General features: G+C 36.0%; 1 protein-coding gene across 2 annotated transcripts in view; it reads right to left on the bottom strand.

Annotated features, from left to right (window-relative positions):
* Positions 1 to 510: 510 nt before the first annotated feature.
* The window catches only part of MET (MET proto-oncogene, receptor tyrosine kinase), a gene marked incomplete at both ends in the record, with an annotated part of 73,534 nt that continues 50,143 nt past the window's right edge, over positions 511 to 23,901 (bottom strand). Inside the window, 11 exons of one of the 2 annotated variants that reach the window (XM_084230476.1) lie at positions 511 to 718; positions 827 to 963; positions 5,301 to 5,466; positions 6,642 to 6,751; positions 7,740 to 7,921; positions 9,816 to 9,896; positions 12,368 to 12,598; positions 14,509 to 14,649; positions 14,925 to 15,081; positions 16,530 to 16,676; positions 23,265 to 23,483. In XM_084230476.1, coding sequence (XP_084086602.1) covers positions 511 to 718; positions 827 to 963; positions 5,301 to 5,466; positions 6,642 to 6,751; positions 7,740 to 7,921; positions 9,816 to 9,896; positions 12,368 to 12,598; positions 14,509 to 14,649; positions 14,925 to 15,081; positions 16,530 to 16,676; positions 23,265 to 23,483 — 1,779 coding nt within the window. The remainder of the gene's footprint in view (positions 719 to 826; positions 964 to 5,300; positions 5,467 to 6,641; positions 6,752 to 7,739; positions 7,922 to 9,815; positions 9,897 to 12,367; positions 12,599 to 14,508; positions 14,650 to 14,924; positions 15,082 to 16,529; positions 16,677 to 23,264; positions 23,484 to 23,901) is intronic. The other variant, XM_084230475.1, reaches the window with a different exon arrangement.

Below are 23,901 nucleotides of genomic sequence, written 5' to 3'. Positions count from 1 at the left end.
TTTAAAGGGAATGTGACCTACAACATATAAAAGTTCTTCAAACACTTTCATTCTAAATGAATGGACTGGCCCTGAGGCTGCCATATCTTTCCTGGACATTACAACTTCTAAGGTTTCTGTGATCAAAAACCCTCAAAATTGATTTCTTCAGCCCCCCATATGAAATCAGGAGGGATCTTGATTTTTAAAAATTTCAACTCAGAATTCAGGTTTTGGCCTGAATGTGACAGGAGCTTCATTGCAACTGTGGTGTAGCCATTAGTCACATGGGTCTGTGGAACCGAAATTGTGGCTCTGATCCTTTGTCAGATGAGAAATTCCTTAGAATCCAGTAAATTTAAATAACAATAGACAGTCCAATATAGTGCAAATTTGACAAAAGCAAAAAATAGCTCATGGTCTTTCAATGGCCAGGAAGTGAAAAAAAAAAAAATTGGACAAAGTGTGGACTGTGTTGTTCGGACAGTGCTGTGATGTTTCTCAGAAGAGGGCTGGTGGCTTATCCATCCATCATGTGCCCCTCTCGCCATCAACGTTATCTTGTGATAAGAGAGAGGGATATGGAGCCACACATTTGACATTCACATAAGTAGCATTCACATGGACATAGTGCTCCCCGATGAAAGTAGAGAATATTGCTGATATCCTGGAGACCAGTTCAGAGAAGGATGGGCGCAGTTCAGCTTTAGGGTGCCAGCATTTTAGCATCACTTCGTATCTATTATAGAAAGAAAGAAATGACGTGAGAGGCCCTTTTGAAAGCAAGTGCTTTTGTGAAAACAAAGAACACAATAGGAATGAAGACACTGTTGATATTCCTACTTACAAGGGATCTGGGCAGTATTCGGGTTGTAAGAGCCTTCTGCCTTGCAACAAGTAAACTGTTATATCAAAGGTGTTGACGTCAGGATAAGGTGGTGCTCCTCTGGTCATTAGTTCCCAGAGAAGCACGCCAAAGGACCACTAGCCAAAAAGAGATAGGACAATCCAGGTGAACAAGGTATGATGGCACAAATATGAAAGGTAATCAGTAGGTCTTGACAACCAAACACGGATTAGTATAGTCATTATTGCTGTTATGAGCAAAAAGTTCTTTAGAAACTTTTATAGTCTAGTAGACTATATATTTTATGACATGTTTAAACCAGAATTGGATATGGTTAACAAATTTAAGTTTTCAAAAAAGAATATCTGAAGTCCAGGGCCTCCCCTGGTGGCGCAGCAATTGAGTGCTGGGCAGCAAAGCTGCCTGCAGCCTCCACAGCACAGGTTCGATCCCCGGACGCCGGCGAGGGTCCCACATGGCGTGACAGACCTCTTCTGCCATGCCCACTGCTCCCCTCTGCAGTGTATTTCATCAGCCTGCCTGTTCTGTTCCCCGCTCTGGTTCTGGTAAATTCTCTCACCCTCCCACGCTTCTGACTGTACCCAATGCTTGTATAAATAAATAAATAAATTTAAAAAAGAATATCTGAAGTCCATATGATGATTAAAATTTCATCAGTAGTCAGTAGAATGTTATTCTCTCTCACAGGATCAAAGTATTAACATTCTTCTCTTTTCAGTAGCTTCACTGCAATTTAATTAATGAACTTTTATTGAGACATAATTGACATAGAACATGTTAGTTTCAGGTATATAAAATAATGATTCAATATTTATATGTAGAGTGAAATGATCACAATAAGTCTTACTAACATTCATCACAATACATAGCTACAAAATTTTTTTCTTGTGGTGAAAACTTTTATGATTTACTCTCCAAGCAGCTTTCAAATATACAATAGTATATTACTAAGTATAGTCCCCGTGGTGTACTTACATCCCATGACTTATTTTAAAGTAAGGAGTAGGTAGTGTTTTATACCCTTCTCCCATCCTGTCTTCTACCATAGGTGGCAGTCTCTGGTATCCAGCAGTCTATTACCCATTTTTGTTGTTGTTCTGGATTCCAGACAGAAGTAAGATGATACAGGACTTATCTAACTTATTTCACTTAGCATAGTGTTTTCAAAGTTCATCCATATTGTTGCAAATGACAAGATTTCCTTCTTTATTATGGCCAAAAAATTATCCCATTGCATATATATTCCACAATGGATAATTATCCATATCTTGGCTATTATAAATAATGCTTCAATGAACATGGAGGTGCATATAGTTTATGAATCATTGTTTTATATTCTCTAGATAAATATCCAGAAGTGGAACTGCTGGATCAGATTTTTGAGGAATCTCCATATTGTTTTCCATAGTGACTGTATGAATTTACATTCCCACTAGCAGTGCACAAGGGTTCTCTTTTCTCCACATCCTTGCTCACACTTGTTATTTCTTGTCTTTTGATAATAGCCATTCTAACAGGCATGTGATGGTATCTTATTGTGGTTTTGATTTGCATTTTCCTAATGATGAATGATGTCGATTGTCTTTTCATATGCCTGTTGTTCATTTGCATGCCATCTTGGAAAAATGTCTATTCAGATCTTCTATCCCTTTCTAACATCAGGTTTATTTTTTGTGCTATTGAATTGTATGAGTTCTTTATCTGTTTTGGATATTGACCCCTTATCAGATATATAATATACAAATATTTCTCCTATTTAGTTGGTTCCCCTTTCATTTTGTTGGTTTCCTTCGCTGCACAGAAGATTTTTAGTTTGATATAGTCCCATCTGTCTATTTTTGCCTTGGTTGCCTTTGCTTTTGGTATGGAATCTGAAAAAAACATTTGCCAATACCAATGTGGAGGCACTTGATGCCTATGCTCTCTTTGAGGGGTTTTATGGCTTCAGGTCTTATGTTCAAATCTTTAATTTATATAGCACTCCAGTTTTATTTGTTTGTATGTGGCTGTCCAGTTATTACAATTTTAGATTATTAGTACAAAAAAATGATAAAGGAAGCCTTTTAAAATTTAAATTTGTTAGATTTGCAAATGAACACAAATACTCTTTAAGAACTATAACCATATCTAAATGTTAGTATTAAAGGAGAAAGTCTAGTTGGTATAAGTAAAAATCCAGATAAAAAAATCAGAAGAAATAAAACTGTTAGGTAACAGACTATTAAAAACTAATTTAACGGTAATTTGAAAATGTTAAAGTAGAAGATAAATATACAACAGCTGTATTAGTACTTTATAGGAAAAGCACAGGGGATGTGGAGAGGTTAAGTGACTTGTTAAAAATTTCCCAGTAAATCTGAATTCACATTGGGATAAACACTGACTCTTGGGTCTTGACTGGTCTATGAAATATCACTAAATATGCAAGTTTTTGATTTAAAGCACCCCACTCTGAACAGATCAGGTAATACATGTCATCTCCCCCTGGACATGTACCAAGGTAACAACGTCACATGACAATTGGCCAGCATGTGTGGGTCACCTCAGGGCAGGACTCAGGAAATCAGTTCTTGGTAAATAACACTTCCATGATACTCAAAGACTAAGAAGCATATGGGGAAGAAATAAGGCTCTGAGAAATAAGAAGTTTGAAGTGAAGGGAAAATACAGACCAGAAAAATTGAGAAGGAAAATGTAATAGTGAGAAGCAAATGTAACTTGCAATATTCAGTGAGAAGAGTCAAAGCATGCTTTCGAATGCTGTGACTGAAAGAAACTGGGTAGATATTGTAGTTGCTGATACAAATCTTCATTAATGGCTCTTCCCTTTTGCTCAAGTGCAAGGGCCCTTTAAGGCCACACTGACTGCCTTGATCCAAATAAAGAAAACAAACTCATTCCAGGTAGAAACTTTGTCATCTGCAGTCTTTCAAAATCAAAGTTTTAAAAGTCTGAAAATATTATGAACTTATGACTTCATTTTATTAATCTTCAAGTTTCAGAATTTGCACTAAAATTTAAATCAATTTAAAGTTTTTACTGACCCTTGATTGTGTATTATTGGTTAGTGTACAAATTACTGGATAGGTCCCAACACTGATTGAGCATGGTTAAAAGTATTATGCAATTAACTGTCTCACAGAACAGTAACATACAATAACTAACAATGCGCAATATTAAAAAAATCAAATAAATAATAGTGGGTTACTGAGAAAAGGCTCAAGAAGAAAGTGACAAAAAGTGAAGTGGATCTTGAAGAACAGAGAGAATATATTTTATGGGTACATGTAATGTGATAGAAGAAAGGGTATTTCAGATGGAGGCAGTAGGCACAGGGGTAAGAGAAAAGATGTATTTTATTGAACACAAATATAATTGGCCACTGTGCTTGATGTGTGGACTAGATGAAGGATGAGGCAAGGTTGAAACAGTCTGTGCTGTGGAGACTGTTGAACGTTGAAAGTGGGTGAAGCTGAAATCAATGGAACACCACTGGAGTTGGGCTCCAGGAGACTTCATTTGTAAACACTATGTTCAGACAATTAGAAGTCAATCAATGTGGAAACCATATAAGCTCTGAACAAGGAGAGATGACGGCTGCTGCTGCATATTGGTGACATGGGAAGTCTAGGAGACCGAACTCCCAAGTTAGGGTGGTGGGAGAGATTGAATGTTATATAATGAGCTGAATACAGGCAACAAGCCCTCTTCCTTTCTTTTCTTTCCCTCCCTCCCTTCTTTTTTTAGTTTATCTTATTTAATCCTTATAACAACCTTGTAATGTAACTAATCTTGCAGATGCTTTGGGATGAGTTATTCAAGGTTCTTAGAGACTGATTATTATCTGTGCTTAGGTCTTCCAAACTGGTAGGTGTGTTTAGAGGCAAAAATCACCAAAAAGGGAGCCTCCAAGAAATTATAGGATTTGACTTAGGCAATAAATGGGTACCATAGGAGGGTAGCTGGTGGACTTATGGGAGGGAGGGTGGGAAGATGAGAGACAGAGGGACAGAGGCAGAGGGAGGTATCCAATTTGTATGTATTCGGAATGATGGAAACACAAAAGTTTGAGTTTCAAGACAATTCTTGAGGTGGAATTCTGTTGCCCTTGATCTACTGAGGCCAGGCTAACTCCAGTCTATTTTGTGTGACAGGTATACCAGTGGACACACTATTCCCTGCTGAGCCAAAGTTCCTTGAGAACAGGCTCATGCCTCATTGAGCTTTGGGCTTCCCAAGGTGCCCTGTTGAACAAACGTTTTTGAATAAATCAAAGAATGAATGAAAACATATTATAAATACTTGTTGGATAATCAAACCCATTTTTACTTATGAAGAAAACTGAAATTAATGGTGCTGAAGCTTCCCTCTTTGAAAAAATTAAGTGGCCATAAAACTACTGAAAATTTGGGTATAAAAGCAAAAAAGAAAGTCAGGATGATGAGTACATTACCACATCTGACTTGGTGGTGAACTTCTGAGTTTGTAGACTTTCTAGAGCCATCCACTTCACTGGCAGTTTTGCACCAGTTTTGTTGTGAACACTATAGTATTCTTTATCATACATGTCTCTGGCAAGACCAAAATCAGCAACCTTGACAGTGAAACTTTCATCCAGCCTAAGAAAGGATAAAAAATATTACTGGTGGCTGTAAAGAAAATTTACAGCAATTGTGAATATCTATAGATTAGAACAAGTGACTCCAGTATTTGAAATCCATAACTTCTGAAGGGAAGGTTTCATCTGACTTCTATTGACTAACACTAAATCACAGTGAAATTCTTGAATAAAAATGACACATTACAAATTCAACAGGCTGAGGAAAGAGATCATGAATGATGTGGTATAAGAAAATCCTTTTTGTTTTAAAATAGATCTGTAGGAGTAGTAAAACTGCTTCTCCTCCGAGTGTCCTTGGTTGCTAGAGAATGCCAATTGCCTACCCAAAGCAAGTGCCAGTCTCCACTTGTCAACTTAATAGTAATCTTCAGTTTCATGAAGGAGATATGACAAGGGACTGTTATTTCACGTTTCATTCTCAAATGGGTTAGGTTAGTATATAAAACTCATATACCTCACCAATGAGATAATAGAGAAATTGGGTACACAGTAGTAAGGCTCAACAAAAACCAATTTCCGTTATCTGAAGCTATGCATCCTTTTATTTAAGCTGGCTTTTGTGTTGTTACATTGACCAAAACCAAGGTAGGAAATTAATAGCACAGCTTTCATTCACACATACCATAAGTCATGAATCAGTGCTGTGCAACAGAAAGCACTGAATCAATTACAAACTGTTGACTGTTGCATTATACAGCCCAGCCAGCCAGACACAAATAAAGTTCTTTGTATATTCATTCCCAAATACCATTTTTGGTAGGGCTTCTGCAGGCGGATTTCAAATCCAATCTTGGGAAGTTACAATATGTTGGTATTTGTATTACCAGCCCTCTCCTTTCACTGTAAAAAAAATGCTGAAGATCAAATTCTCCCTCCCTAACACTAATGCAGTGTGAAACCACAACATTGGGGGCTACTGGTGGGAAGGAAAAAGAAAAGCACACAACAGCTGTTTAAGACCCCCTCTGGAGAATCCCTTTTAAATTCTCAATTTAATAAAGCCTGAAAGATCCGCCCACATCCTAATGCTTACATATGGATTTAAAACTGTAACGGAAAATAAAGGACTTTTGTATAAGAAGAGAAAACGTTCCTCACAAGCCTTGAACAGTGGGAAACAGATTCCTCTTGCCACTTAATTTGGACCATGGGTACAGAGACTCCTATACTTACATGCAGTTTCTTGCAGCCAAGTCTCTGTGGACAAACTTTTTGCTTGCAAGATATTTCATCCCTTTGGCTACTTGAAGACCAAAACCAATAAGGTCTTTTACAGTTGGATTCTGCAGTCCAAGAGAATTGGAAAAGCATAAACTTAGCACCTACTGTTCTTGGTGTGATATGAGTTCTGAAATGTTTATAAGAATTATCTTATTTCAAATAAAAACTTGGGCCCTGTTGATAACAGCCATTTATTAACTTCTGTTTATAAAGGATAGGCTAGACAATTTTATAAATTTTGGCTATTTCCCCCATATGGGGAAATGAAGGTGTTTTAAAGGTAGGTTTTATTTTTATTCAAGTATGGTGAGATTAACAGTTGGGAGAAAACTGCCACTGAAAAGACAGCTTGTTATTCACAATTCCCAAGATGAGGGGGAATGCCACGTCAATCGAGGCCACACAGGGATGAGCTCATCAGGATAATGGCAAGAGCGGAAATGTAGGATCTGTCAGGGCAGTTTTGTGTTTTGTAAGGTAAACTCACCTTACCTGCAAAAATTTACTACCAAGAAGTATTTTATTCTTTAGGTTGAACATGAATTATTTCTTTACTGACTTAGAACCTGAGCCCATGTTTATGAAGTTATTTTGATCAAAAGTAAAGTTACTCCATAAACTTCCATAAGAGGCCTGGGCAGCAAGAGCCAAGACAGAGCTTAAGGTCACCTCTGACTTTGTTTCTGGGGACGTCTTCCTCTTCTCTCCCTGACTTGGCCATTGCTTATTGATCCTTTAGTCTTGGCAATAATGTCACTAAGAAAATTCCCATTTGCAAGAGCCTAAGAACCTCTTTTAGAGCTCTGAGCTCATTCATTTAACACATATTTACTGAAAGCCTATGTGCTAAATGCTATTTTAAGTGTTGGAGCTATAGCAGTGAACAAAATACATAAAAATTCCTATCCTCATTAGCATGCATTACAAGCAATCACTTACTAATTTATTGTTTAGAAGAATACTGTTCAATAGAAATATACTGCAAATCACATATACAAACTTTCCTAGTTGGCTAGCTGGCTTACACCTAGTTCACCAGTTAGTACTTACATGAGTCTCATTTCTAATGAAATTTCGAAGATCTCCATGTTTCATGTATGGTAGGACCACTAATGGAGACCCCTCACTCCGAAGGCAGATTCCCAGGAGTGAGAGAACATTGGGGTGACTAAAATCTTTCATGATGATTCCCTCCGTCAGAAACTGAGAAACTTCTCCTATATCAGTGATCCCTGAAAAATCCAGTGGAGGAGACATTAACTTCATTACAGAACAAGAAATACTTTGTCAAATTTCGTTAAAGAGAACAATGGCATTAAAACTACAAGGCTGTATCTTGTCCTAGGGCTTCATATTCAGAGTGTTTTTTTACAATACATCTGAGTGAATGATGTCACCCTGCATTGTGCCTTCAAGTCATCACCGACACTTCCTTTTTATGAGTCTAACAATCAGTTTCTCTTACACAGAAAAAGGAGAGGGAAGCAGGCAAGTCCATTTCTATAGTTTAGGGCAGGAGGTGGCAAAATTTTTTTTGAAAGTTCAGATAGTAAATAATTTTTTGGCTTTGTGGATCATGTGGTCTCTGTGGCAAATACTCATTACTACCTTGGTAGTGCAAAAGCAGCCACAGACAATAAGTGGCTGAGTCTCAATAATCTAACAAAAACAGGTGGTAGGCTGTAATTTTATGGTTCCCTGCACTAGCAGAGATGAAGAGCAGTTATCATATAGTATCTAAATAGACAGTTTTTGGTATAAAAATTGATAGCCATTTCCAGACATATAACCTGAAGACCTACTGATACTAGTTACTATTAAAGAAGAGTTTACAACTTTTAACTTATTAATCTGACTAGCAGCAGTGTCAGTAATGATATCCTTTTATACTTGCAATGCATTCTGGGACCTGAAAGATCCACCTGGACTAAAGAGAAATTGACACACACCAGGAACAGAGAGAGATTGCTCAGTTAGCATTGTTCTGAGTACAATTGGCAGTGGTGCTCTCCCACAGGGCAAATTTATTAACAATTGTACTTATTAATCTATCACAGTTTGTAGTTAGGTTTCCTGGAGACTGTCTTTTTAATTACCTTGCAGTTAGACTTCCAACCAAATCGACCATATAGAACACTGCTCAGCATGGAGATTTATGTAGGGAAAAAAAAAGGCTGAAAAGTTCTGGTAATAATGCATCTTGTAGAAAAACTTTCCACTTTTGCATTTAATGTTTACTAAGTCCTATATAACTTCATAATATAGTTGGTTAACATTTTTCAGATTGCTGCTAATTATAAGCAGAAATTTAGAAATGGCGGAAGAAAAGGCAAGTTCACTTACTACTGGACATGTGAGACCTGTCAGCAAGGGTGGAGTCAGGGAAGTGAATAAAAGGAGAACATTGGGTTGCACAGGAGAACAATTTTTTTTGCCATAATTATGCTTTTTGGTCATCAAATATAGACTTAGCTTATGTTTGGAGGCATTTCTGTTTTTTAAACTGAGTAGGTATTCCATTTACAAAATATTTTCTCTGTAAGTACTAAAAGTTTAAGCATGTCCTAGCATAGAAGGGGTAAGTTTCATTTGCTTAGGAAGCTCACTTATATGGAATACCACATCCCCCAAAAATGCGGATAAATGAGGTATTACCACATTTACAATTTTTCAATTTTCTGCCAGCATATTTTTCTCCTGTTTGCTTTATTCCCATTTTTTTTTATTTTTTATCTTTTTAATGGGAGTTGTGGTTAAAAAATAATTAAGGAATGCCTCTGGGTAAAATGAGTCATTACTAATATATGTGCCAACATGCTTCCAATAGTTTCCATAAATGTCACTTGCAAAACAAATACTACAAGCCAAACATAGTTAAATGATACTCATTTCATACAAGAACCTCATTTCTCCTACAATTTTATTATGAGGGCTATGAGGGATGATTTCTGAGGAAATATTTTAGTAAGAATTTAGATAAAACAAATTTTCAGGATTAGATTCACAATTTCCAGCAGTAGCTGATTTTTTTCACAAGGGAAAGTATAAATCAACATTTTATAATGAATTATTTATTAGTTGCAAAGCACAAAAGTGCACTCTACTGTGAAATAAAGTGGAACTTACTATTCAAGGATTTCACAGCACAGTGAATCTTCTTGTCATCACTGTCCAGCAAAGTCCCATGATATACACACCCAAAATGTCCTATACATAAGAGGGAACTTGGTTAGTGCTATTAATTAGGCAATAATTATTAAGCCCTTCATGACCTTTATTTACTTCTTTTTTTTCTACATGGAAAAAATTACTTTATTTCTTAGTCTTTTGAAAATAACACAATTGTATATTTGAGAACACATGTAGATCATATATGAGAACATTTAACCTAAAGATATAAGCAATATGTTTGCTTAATATATGGTAAAGTACTTAGGTGCCATGACTATTTTTTTAAAATACATTTATTTATTTATACATACAAGAACTGGGATACAGGCCAGAGGTGTGAGGGGTGAGAGGATTCACCAGAGACGACAGGGAACAGAACAGGCAGACTGACTGAAACACACTGTTGAGGGGAGCAGTGGGCGAGTCAGGAGAGGTCTGCTGCACCATGTGGGTAGTTCCCTGGCCCAGGATCAAACTTGTGCTGCAGTGGCTGCAGATAGCTTCATAGGTTGCATCTTAACCCCTGGGGCCACCAGGGAGGCCCCTAGGTGCTGTGACTATTATCAAAGGCTAATATAATAATAAAATATTCAAGCATAGTGAAACCAGTGAAGAAAGGAATAACATCTGTTTCATATCATAAAATAAATTTATTATTTATGAAAATAAAGTTTTACTTACCTGAAGAAATACAGTAAAATAAGCCCCTTATAAATCAGTAAACCGAAATGACATAATAATGTTACTATTAGAAAAATGATTATTATTATAGAATAAGGATTTCCCCCATTAGTCACCGTTAAAACATAACCCAGGTTGGCAGAAACTGAAAGCAATTGCCCAAATGAAGCAAATTCACTGTGAGTCATTTCACCCATTCCCTCTGGCTTTAACCACATCATTGTCCCAATGGTAGCCTTTCATCCAGTGGCAGTAATTTTCCCCAGAGGTGCCAAAAGTCTGATAGCTGTGTAAGTCATTCATTAATTAATTCATCCATCCATCCAGCCAAGACTCCCTGAGTCCCTAGTATGTGAATGTCAGGCAATGGTCTACCTTTTTTTATACAAAGATGAATAAAACCTATGATTTGGGGGGCTAACATTCTACTGGGAAATAAACAAATATTTTATAGTTACTATTTATAAAATGTCAATGACTATTACTTCAAAAGAGAAATAACTGCCTTTTTTTTTAGCACCTTTTATGATAAAAATAAAAAATTCTAATTTTGCAATGTATAGAATTAGAACATAATTAGTGAGGCCACATACTCTAAAACGGGTGCAATTACTGGGATTTATAGGCTAGTAATAGAGCTATCTATTGCTCCAATTTGAAACATGTTTGTTAATAGTGAAGCTGGTATTAGGGAAGGGGTGTGTGCTAGTGCTTAAAATCTGGAATGTGTGATAGAGGAATATGTGATGCTATCACAGGAAAATGGAGAGGCCTTGTGTTCATATAAGGCAGATTGTCCTATTAGTTTCTCCTGCAGCATGCTGGCAGATTCCTATGCTAGCTCTTGTAGAACATATGGAATAAAAGAGATCCAGAGTCACTCAGTATTAAAGGTAAAAGCTTTTTGGGAAAAAAAAAAAAAGGAAGAGTGAAGTCCATTTCTTGACTTCTGGTTGATTTCTTTCCTGCTATTTCCTAAGATACTGCTGCTCTGACTAGCTTATTACAAATATTTGCTTCTCTTTGTATAAAGAAATTGGAGTGAATTGTAGAGATGATATATGTTGCTTCAGATCAGAGGAATGCTATAAATTAATTCCCTGTCTTCTGATGCTGTACAGCAGTATACAAATTGCTATGAACCAGGATTTCATAAAGTTAGTCACTATTCTTAGGGTAAAGAAAAACTGGAGAGAGATATGAGTAAAAATATTGGAACTTAAAAGAATGATTTTGAAAATGAAGTAAAATGGCACCTTCCAAGAAACTATAGTTGTCATTATGAAAAAGGTGAGGAAGTAATATGATTACTTTCTTTCTTTTTTTTTTTAAATTTATTTATGCATACAAGAACTGGGGTGCAGGCCAGAGGTGTGTATGTGTGTGTGGGGGGAGTGAGAGGGCTCACCAGAGACAGAGTGGGGCGTAGAAAAGGCAGATGTACTGAAATACACTGCTGAGGGGAGCAGCAGGCAAGACAGGAGAGGTCTGCTGTGCCATGTGGGTTAGCTCCCTGGCCAGGGATGAACTCAGCCTGCAGTGGTTGGCAATAGCTTGATAGTGCTAAGACTTTAACCCCTGCACCACTAGGGAGTTCCCTATTTCTAATATGTTTGGCAGATTATCAAATTGCCAACATGTACAAGGGGCAAATCCCCACAGATGTGGTTTCCAGGACAGTATTTCTGCAGAACAGAAATCCAGTGCACTTGTTATCATTGCTCTGTCAGTTTACTTTCACCATTGTCTAAGTTCCTAATCTGCAAAGGCAAAAGATAAAATGCTGGAAAATCGTATTTAACAAAAAGCTGAGTGGAAATACTTACCTCTTCCTATGACTTCATTGAAATGTACAATCAGGTTGCTTGGCCCAATTACTACGTGCTGGACTGCCTGAACCAGCTCTGGATTTAGAGCACTGAGGTCAATGTGGACAGTATTTTGCAGTAATGGACTAGATATATCAGAGTCCCCACTATTTAGGATGGGGGATAGGTCTGTCAGAGGATACTGCACTTGTCTGCAAGATCCATTCTGAGTTGAGTTAGGAAACTGGTCTGCAAGATAAAGCAAAATTGTTAGAAAACAATGGCAAAGCCTCACTTAGGGAGGATTGCAACAGGGGCAGCAAACTTAATAATGAAGCCAAAATTTAAAATGAAAGAAATGTGGATTTTAAAATTGCATGAGGCTGGGAGAGACTTCATAGGGGAAATGTTCAATTAAAATGAGTTGGGAAAAGATACTGGTGTGTATGTGTGTGTGTGTATGTGTGTATGTGCATATATTTAACTTCTAAAGATAATACATGCATGAAAATACATGCATACACATATACAGATACACCTGCAAGTATTGTGAAAAATGTTTATAAAGTTTAAGTATTAACTTTGAAAGTCACTTTATTTTTTTCATTTCCTTAGACATTTCTCTTTTTGCATATAGCAAAAAAGTCATGCTTGAGGTTTATCTTTTAATACACTATACTTTTAAAACTAGGGAGCAGCAAAGTAGTCAGGCAGTTGCCTTCTGACATACAAATCCAATCCATATATAAGAAAACGAAAAGACACCTTTTGAGTTAATGTCTGCTAATGGAAGTTATTAGAATTGCTGAAAATCTATATAAATTCTTCATCAAGGAAAATATGTATAGTGAAATATTATACATATATATCATTGGAAATACATAATAGCTAAAATTTCAGCACTGAAAGCTTTACACATCAGTAGTAAATTCTCCATTATATGTAGTTAAATTATAGAAAAGAGGATGCAACTCAAATTTCTTAGCAATTATGACAGGGATTTGGTAAGGCTGTTGAAAGAAGATTAAATTTTAAAAAGACTGTGAATTTTAATGATCTCTGATTAGAGCTATTAGATGTGATATTAATATAAATATAATATAAAATGGCAAATAGATCTAAATTTAAAACTATAAACTGGATTTATCTCATTGTTAAGGGCTTGAATTTTATAGGTGAATCGAGTCATGTAGGCGAAGATAATATTTACAGATATAGTTCTACAGAACACAAACTTCAAAAAATAAAAGTATTGCAAAAGTTAAAATGCTAATTTGCCTCTTTGCTCTTGTACTTGAGTTGATAAGCAACTTCTAAGTTTTCAGTGTCCTCAACCATTTGTGACTCATTTTATTTGTCCAATGGTAAATACTCAACCAGGGAAATGCTTGTACTTGACTCATGTCCTGTAACTTCTAAAGATAATGAAGCAGATACAATACAGACATTTTGCTTTTGCTAAGATATTTTAAATAAAACAATGCTCTGTAACCTGACTGTTGCTAGGCCTAGTGTTTTGCAAAGCAGATGTTAACCCCTCCTTTTTAAATAACAATTGAAAGTTTTAATGGCTAAGACTCAAAATACTGTATATTCAAGTCCTGGAATGTTGTGAGTAAAAGGTTGTATACCAATAGTTCATTAAGAACTCTTTCAAGGAGTACTAATGGTATAATTTAAATGCTTGAGGATCAACAGTTAAAAAAGAAGTAGCACTGTTAATTTATATTTAATTAAACATGTTTTATATCTTAACTCTTCCCTGGTTGTTAGAGAACTCCACAATTTCCCAGCATTGTACTTAGATGACAAGTAAATTACCATTACTTACATGATTTAAAAAATAAGCTGTTGTGAGAAGAGTGCTTGAAGACTAACATTTGAATATAATATACAAATGAGTTCACTTAAAAAAAAGACATAATTCTGTGTGAAATTAAATACTTCTGGCGAAAGAAGAGGTAAGTACTTTTTAAATTGAGGTATCACTAGTTTACAATACTGAATATGACTTAGGGGGATGGTCTCACACCTCTGCAAGTCTATGTTATCACATACTTGTTTTATATTTATATAAAAGTATAAAGGCAAAACCAAAAATAAACAAAGAATGCCACAAATCAATTAGGTATTTCTCAGAACAATAAACTGAACTATACCTTCTGGAAAGGTAGCTCTGTAGTCCACAGATTCATTTGATACCATTTCTGTAGTTGGGCTTACACTTCGTGCACTTACAAGTCTATCCAAGTGAGGAGTGTGTACTCTTGCATCATAACGAACTAATTCACTGCCTAGATCTTAAAACAGAGAGAGAGAGAGAGACAGAGAGAGAGAGAGAGAGAGAGAGAGAGAGAAAAAGAGAGAGAGAGAGAGAGAGAGAGAGAGAGAGAGCTTGTTAAACACTTGGCTCTCATGGGTCCCAGTGGACCTTGACCCTTGACCCAGTGACTAGAACTCATGGATTTTATGGTCTGCAAGTAAGAGCGCACATGAATCTATGACAGTTTTAAACTGCAGGAACTACATTTTAAAGGTAACTCTAAAGCAAACAATTATTTTTGAAAAATGGTACCTTTAATTTGCTTTCTCTTTTTCCACCACAGGAAAAGCCCGAATAATAATAACAGTATTATTGATATTGAAACAAAACCAACAATCAGTCCTGTGACATTCTGATCTGGTTGAACTATTACTTTTCCAAGGACAGTTGAAGAAACCGCTTGTTTCCACTAAAAATGAAAAAAAAAAAAAAAAAAAAAGAAAAGTCAAAACCACCATCAGAGATTCAAAATACATTACACAGGTTGAATCACAGTCTCTCTGGGTAGTAACATTTGGTTACTAACGTTCTTACAGATGGCATAATTGCTTCAGAGTAATAGGTCATTGCTAAATTCTGCTTCGTAGTCAAATAAATAGGGGCTACTGATCCCTGAAGTACTTACATGATACTTAGCTATTAGTATCTGTAATGAGATATTTAGGATAAAAAGATTAATAAAAAATAATTTCTGATATTGGGAAACTAATGTAAAAGGGGAAACAGACACACAAATCAAATGATTATGATACAATGTGATATGTACCACTAAAGTCTGAATAAACAGACAACAGGACATTAATTCTGTCCTGGAGGATAGGCTGGAAGGCAGAGAAGAACTCCCATAAAAGGTAAATAATCATATTATTGTTGAGGAATAATAACATCTCAGCATATTCTTATTTCAGTTTTGATACAGAGAAGAAACCTTTGGGATTCCTTCTGGTTCTGACATGTTATGATTCTTAAGATTTATGGTGCTTCTGAATTCCAAACTCTGATCTCATGATTCAGTCTTACTCATATTAAAAAATTAATAACATTATACCAAAAACTACTAAACTGTACACTGTGAGTGGGGAAATTGCATGGTATGCGAGTTATATCTCCATAAAGCTGTTTTAAAAAATGAACAAAGATCACTATTTCCAGGTTATCTGATTTAGTAGTCTACATGAAAGAAGTTACTATAAAATTTATTTATTTATTTATACAAACACTGGGTACAGTCAGAAGAGCTGGAGGGTGAGAGAATTCACCAAGCCAGAGCGGAGAAGAGAACATGCAGACTGAGGAAGTACACTGCTGAGGGGAGCAGCGGGCGGCAGGAGAGGTCTGCGCTCCATGTGGGACCCTCCTCCGGTGGCTGGGGAGCAGCTTCGCAACCCAGCGCTCAACCGCTGCGCCACTGGGGAGGCCCCCATTTCTTTTTTTTTTTTTTTTTTCATCCAGTGCTTATATAATGGGATCCATGCATTGAAGATTACTATGGAGGGCGGTCGTATGTTAGCTCTGGTGTCCTGGGGTAGTGAGGAGTAGGGGAAGAGGCACTCTCGATGTGTCCTCATCCCTCCTGAGAATTACAGTAAATTTTGGCAAGTGTGTGGCTTGATGCAAAGGCAGTGTGTCTATGAAGTTCTTTTGAGATCTCTCTGGAGCTTGGGAAGGAGAAATTGCATTAAAAATTTACTATTTCTAACATAACAGGTATGAAGGTGGGTTGACGAGCTAAATTGAGGCTGGGTTGACGAGCTAAAGCCAACACACAAATGAATTTAAGTGATTTATTTCAAACCTGTAAGTGACATAATTATTGACAACTTTATTTACATCTTGAGAGGAATATAGGACTCTCACCTCTATATTTAGCTCACTGTTCAATTTCAGGAGGTCATTGGGGACTGTACATAAAACGGTTTCAGAGTATAACTGTATATTCTCACAGCTCTTATTTCCAACTTTTAACACTTCACCTTTAACTGCTTCAGGGTCAATATCATTTCCCTGGAAGAAAAAAAAAGGGGGGGTCAACACTTCACAGTTTTGCAGGAATGCTAACAAACACAGGACATGTTGTTTGCCAAGGCACATGACTTTATGATACTCATTTTCTTGGGAATTTGGATGGTTGAAAGAGCATGACCATTTTAGGGCACTAATTAGTCAGGAACCACAACATATAGGTAGTTCTTCAAATTGTATTTTAGAGAAAAGGAAGGAAATTCTTGTTTCATATATTTTACCCATAATCATCTTAACAATATTTTCAGGGGAAATCGATGGTTGGCAAAGAGGAAATAATTTGTTCTACTGCCTGACACTGTCTAATGCAGTGATATTTGGCCTTGACGTCACTTTTAGAAACACATTGAGAGCTCTAAAAATATACTGATGTCTGGGTCCCATCTCCAGAGCTTCAGATTTAATTGATTTGTGTTAATATTTTGTGTTTGAATTGTGCAGTTTCTTTTTTATCCTTCTTGCACAGTTGAATCCTATACATAAATGAATTCATTTTAAATAAATTCTTATCACTTGCCATATGATTCTCATTATTGATTTGAGAACATGATTAATTATTTTGAACAGTTATATAGTTACTAACTCAGGATTTATTTATTTTTTTTGTTTTATTTATTTATTTGTTTGTTTGTTTTGTTTATACATGCACTGGGTACAGTCAGAAGCACGGGAGGGTGAGAGAATTCACCAGAGCCAGAGCGGGGAGCAGAGCAGGCAGAAGGACCGAAGTACACCGCTGAGGGGAGCAATGGGCGGCAGGAGAGGTCTGCGCGCCATGTGGGACCCTCCTCAGGTGGCCAGGGAGCAGCCGGGGATCGAACCGGCGCCGCAGAGGCCGCAGGCAGCTTCGCAACCCAGCGCTCAACCGCTGCGCCACCGGGGAGGCCCCCTAACTCAGGATTTAAAAAAAAATATTCAATTTGACACATTTAGTTAACTAAAGTTTCCACTAGGTATTTAAAATAAATCAACATTTATTTACCTTTTTTGGGGGGGAGAAACCAATAATTATCCTTGGGAAAGAATTGAAAACAAAGGTATCTTTCCTTATATCAGGATATAATGAGTACAGTTACTTATTAAACAATCCATTACTTTAAGGAGAGATACAGCAAAGCACATTACTATTTTCTTTATGGACAAAGAGGAGCCAGTAATAATTATAGTACTGCCCTTTGTTTTATATAATCTTTAATACTTAGCAAACTGCTTTTACATACAATCTGTCATATCTCAACAGATCTCAATGGATCTCAAAAGAGTGGTAGGTCAATTATTATTCTGGGAAAAGAAGTTGGAAGAAAGTATTTCTTTATAATATGAATCTGTTATTTAAGAAAAAATTGGACATAGACAAACCCTATCTTAACAATATTTCTAGAGGCAGTATGTGTACTCCACTGAATCAGACCAGTCACACAGAGCATTCAACCTAGAAGTACATAAATCTACTAGGTCACTTTGGGGCTTCAAATGACAACTTGTTGGTTAGGTCTGAAGAGAGCTCAGGCATTCACGCACATATTGGAGGGAATTCAGGGAATGACAAAGAAGAAAGATGAAAGAGCCACAGGGCTTGATTTATGAGGGAATGACTAAAATGTGTCTTGCTTGCTTAGATAATAATGAAGATTGGGGGAAAGGATGAAAACGCTGGATTTACATTTCCAATACTCATTCTTTTAAACCCAGGATCTCTTTGGATATTATATAAAGGTTTCTTTAAAACAAAAACAGATCACACAATTGAAAAACCGAACCCTTTCATTTGGGCTTACTCAGGAACACATAATTAGTAGTGACTTACACTGAGAAATTACTATCAACTTTTTTGTGTAATTGTTTAAAACGTTTAAAGTCCAAGAAATCACAAAAGTAATGCTGGCAGCCCAGTATTATATAACAGTGGGCCCTGAGTTGGCAAAAAGGGAAAAAGACACAAACTACCTTTTGTCGTTTAAATAAATATGGCTGTGGAAAAAATGTATATGTTCATAAATTTTATTATTTACTTTAAAATTATTTATTACTTAACATTTACTATTATTCAGAAGAATACTGTATTTACAAAATTGGCTAAGTTTTTCAGTCATTGAAGTGATAGCATATAAGCTTTTATTTTATTTATTCATTGTATTATTTTTTAAATATACTTTAAATATACTGTTTCTTTTTTTTAAATACAATTTCTTTTTTTCTCTCTTTTAAAAATATACTTTGAATATATTCAAAATGGATTAAAGAACTAGACATAAGACCTGAAACCATAAAATATATAGAAGGAAATATAGGCAAAACACTACCCGACATACACCTCAGCAACATCTTTAAAGACTCATCACCCAAAGCAGTTATACCAAAGGCAAAGATAAACAGCTGGGACTACATCAAATTAAAGAGCTTCATTGTATTATTTTAATTGAGGTAATGTTGGGATACACCACTGTATATCACTTAGAGGTATAAAATATAGCAACACAGGAAAAACTTTCTGGTCTTTAATCTCCAAATACATACAGCAATTTAGGGTTATAATTATCTCACTTTTTCCCTAAAGACAACCTCCTGAGCTAGGTATTATTGTCTGTCTTTCCAGCTTTACACATTAAGAATTAAAGGAGACTAGATTAAAGGTGACTAGATCATGAAGCAAATCAAATTCTATTTGATACAAAAATCTACTGAACATCTAAGTCCACTTAGTGTGTGTGTAAGACACAAGCTAGTTACTGAGAATACAAAGATGAACAAGAGTTCCTTCTCACCATAATCTTAAAATGGATATATTTCTAAAATGAAAACAAAATATTCCCAATGTGTCATATCAGGATGTTCTTTGTCACTTTCCTCTCCAAGTCTGACCAGGTGTGACATAATGAATCTTCTCTAGGATTCATGCCTGGGACTTATGTCTTAGCTGGTTACAAAGCAGACAGAAGTGGAAGTGGGAAGGATTTGAAAAATAGCATTATAGTTGAAGGGATTGTGTAGGTTTCCATATATCCAGGTGATGACAAGATTGAGTCTGGGAAAGTCAGCTGAGGCAGTGAGACACAGGCTGATAGCCTATTCAAACTCCAGGGAGGTTACATCAGAAAATCAGTGAGTTGGTGGTAGTGGTGATGGGGGAGATTTACACTTCATTTAGAAGATACAAGCACCTTTGCTTAGGAATCAGGTCCAAGTATCTTCACAGAGCTCTGTGGAGAAGCATTTGAAGCATGTGAAGAAGCATTTGGGGAAAAAACACCCAGGGCATTTGAGAAAAGCTGGGTGAACCAATGTTAAACTGGTTTCCTCAATGGCTACTTGAGGTACTGTGAAGGTGCTATCTATGTGCCCTGGAATATGTGTGTGTGTGTGTGTGTGTGTGTGTGTGTGTGTTCCCTACAGAATACATATTAACATGTGGAACACAGGGATCTATCAGTTTATGAACACCATCAAAAAGGATGGGGCCAAACGACCTCTAAGGAAAGAGCCCTTCATATGTATCCTTTCTGGAAATAGAACTGATTTCATGGTGGTTATGACTGGAATTAGGTCTATAGTTGCAGGTAAATTAGTTAGAAATGCTAAAGAAGACAATTTTGGCTGACTCTGGCAGTAGGTGGACTGAGTTAGCTCAAAGTGTCATAGCCCAAATGCTTGCTTTTGATCTTAGTGATCTTTTTTGCTCCCTTTTCTCTATTTTGGCTGATATTTCCACAATAAGACTTTTGAAGCATCTCTATTACCGTATATGTATCAATATGTTCCAGATTAACACAACCTCCAAGGCAGTGTTGGGCAGTCCTTGTTCCAGCATGAAATTCTATACTTTTATACTTCTCATAAACTATGCTCATGTGCAAAATTACAAAACAAGATACTTAGGGAAAAATAGAAGATTTCTTTAAATAAAATTGATTTTTAGATACTGCAATGAGCTTAGAGCTATTTCACTTAAAGAACATACACACATATGCCATATTATTGAAAAGTTTTTCTATTGTGAAAGGTATTTTAGTATACATTATATGACAATTAATACAAAAAGCATTGTAATTTAGGGGAAAGAAGACCATAGTTGGAACCCAGAAACTTGAGTGCGAGACCTAGTTCGATTGTATGCTCCCTAGATGACTTAAGACAAATTACCTAAATTTTCCAAACCTTTGTTTAGATATCTATAAATGGAGATAATGATTATTAACATCTCAATGTCACAGATCCACATGAATCTCAGATTAAATGATAATGTTAAAGCATTGTGTTAACTAAAATCCCACACCAGTGTGAGCTGCTGTTGACATGAACATTATGCCCTAAGGTGTACTCTCAAACTGATGTCTCTAATTCTGATGACCACTATCCCCAACTGGTCCTGGATGACTTGAAACTTTGCTCATAAACTATTTTCAACAATGATGGAGTTTCTGATTCATTCTGAGGAGCAAATAAAAATTGGTATCCAGAATGTATTTTTGACCCAAACTTGGCTGACCCTCGCGGCCATGATGTCTTAGTCATGAGCCAAGTGCTGATTGTAGCAATTCTTAAAATTAGGGCTCGAAACTATCAAAATATCTTTTTAGCCAAGGAATTCTACCATGCATGGCTGCTTGAGGAGCATGAACTCTTCTTGGCAATAAGGAGTAAATTGTACTCCAAACACACAATTCTGCCCATAGTGCTTTCACTGACGGAATACAAACATTTCACACTCATGTTTTGTGATGTAATTAAACAAGCACAACATGAAGTAAAATGGTAATCTTTCTTTTGATTAAAAAAAAGCGCTCAGTGCTTGCTTCGAAGGGGCTTTTTTCTTTTCACATGCTCTGCTTTCTTTTGTTTCTGCCCCAAGAGGCAGATTTTTTTAATGTGATCAATTTTAGAAGTTGATAAAGGGTAAAACTGATGTCATGCAAATATTTTCTTATACCCTAGATTTCCTTTTATATGTATGGCAAATGGAATATTGGAGAATAAGTCATAATAACAAAAAAAAAATCCCCCTAAAATGCCCTCTTTTTCTCCAGATTGCCACTCTCTGACCTAACAGGTGTAAATATGTGTGAAAGAAGAGTCATTCTGAATATAGGCAAGAAAAGAAAGTATTCTGTGCCTGTTTCCAGAAACCACTTGGCGTGTGTTTGGAATAGTGCTAAAAGGCTGAGGATGATGTCAAATTATGTTTTTGTTGGTTCAACAATTTTGTAGGGCAATGAATAACAGGCATTTAATTTATGGAAAAAGAAGTTTTCTTCTCCATGTAATACTGTGCTTGGAAGGGTAAATAAATAACATTTCATCCCTAATTCTTCTATCAAGATACAGGAACAGAAAAATAGTTTATCTGAGTATAAAAATATTTGCAAATAAACCTTTGTTTTCATCAGAAAAAACCATATAGTATCTTTCAAATGGCAAACACAGTAATTGTTGGAAGCAAAAGGTCACACTAGATTAGTTTTATTGGGGAAAAAAAAGAAATGATAAAACCTCTTTTTCCCTTTCTAAAACTAATTAAAGAAGTAGATGAAAGAACTTTGCTGTGGTAAACACGCTGTTCATTGAAGCAGGCTTCCATTTAATTTCATGCTGGGCTTGCTTAATTATTGTACAAACTAACACTTCCAGGTTAGTAAACTTGTATGAGTGAATGTGTGCATGCATTTGGCTGTAGATAAAATCTTGTTGAAAAAGCAGAAAAATTTCAGTAGAAACGTATTTACTTAGATGGCGATAATCCTTGGGAACTTACATTACATCTAAACTGACTATTCTATTTGTGTTTGCTCATATTTTCATTTTCATTTCATTTTCAGTTTTTTCAGGTAAAAAATTCGGACTGTCTAAAGCAACACATGTTGAAGGATAAACATTTTGTTATTTTTAGTATTGAGGCTATAGATAATTAGTCTTGATCATTTTGTCTGTTTTGTGACTATTTGAAGTAAAAAATGACTGAAGAGATATAAAAGAGCTGTATTCTAGTCTTTGTTCTGCTCCTATTTCATCACTTGTCAAAACACTTAACCTCTCTGAGCTTTAGTGTTCTTTACAACAGTCTGGGCTAGAAAAGATGATCTGTTATCCTGTGATTAAATTATATTTAGAGGCTAATGTATTCCTAAGATAGAGGAAATCCAGCTCAATTTATAAGTCAGCTTAGACATGACCGCACCCAGATACAAAATTCCCAGTATTACAAGGAAGTACAGAATGATAATTAATGCATTTATGGCTCTTCCCTTTTATCTTATAATGAACTTTGGTATCCAGGGAAATATAACATCAGCAGGATAATGCATCACAGTCAGTCTATTTAATGGATGTGTGCTCCACATTTGCTACTTTTTAATATATACACAAGAAGGAGTTGTTAAATGCTTCATTAAAAAGCAGTCCACGATTTTACACATACCTTTTAGCCTAATGCCAAAAAGATTTGTTTTTCAGAGCTTAGATATTTGCTGATGTAATATATAAGATGTAATGACCAAGTACAGCAGTTCTATTCATATAGCGAAGCCAATTAAGTGCAAGCTGATGATTTAAGAGAGTATTTTAAGCATTACTTACCTTAATTTCCAGTACATTTTCATTGCCTATTGAGATCTTCACTGGCTTTTCAAAAGGCTTAAATACAGGATTATGTACATAAATGAGATCAAAGTATTTGGAATGCATCCCATCTAACATGAAAAAGGCTTTGGTTGTCAGGGGGAGTTGCAGATTCAGCTGTTGCAGTGAAGGAGTTGTACAGCAGATTATTTCTGAATTAGAGCGATGTTGACATGCCTATAGTAAGACACAATTAACTGCTGTAAACACAACATAGCTTGACAACAATAGCAACATTTACATTTCAGTGCTTCAGACAATCAATTGAAAATACATAAATTTCAAAGAAAACTGCATTTAACTTCTTTATGTTGAATACCACATTTCTGGAAGTGATACATGCAAAATTATGCAAAGTACACAGTTTTCAGAGGAACACAAAGCTTCACTTGACAGGAATAAACTACACTGATGTCTATCTGAAGATGGCTCTCTCTCTCTCTATATATAACTTTATTTTCCTTAAGGGACCATCACCTAGAGGGACTGCATCCTTGTATATGAAACAGCTATTGCAGAAGGGTAGCTGGATTATGTGCAGTTAGAAGTCCTCATTTACATCCTAGCTTTAAACCTATTTCCTGTGAGAAACAGG

Source organism: Talpa europaea, assembly GCF_964194135.1.
Source record: "Talpa europaea genome assembly, chromosome: 3".
Lineage (NCBI taxonomy): Eukaryota > Metazoa > Chordata > Mammalia > Eulipotyphla > Talpidae > Talpa > Talpa europaea.
Note: the sequence above shows the minus strand (reverse complement) of the source record. Positions and strands in the feature narration are given on the sequence as shown.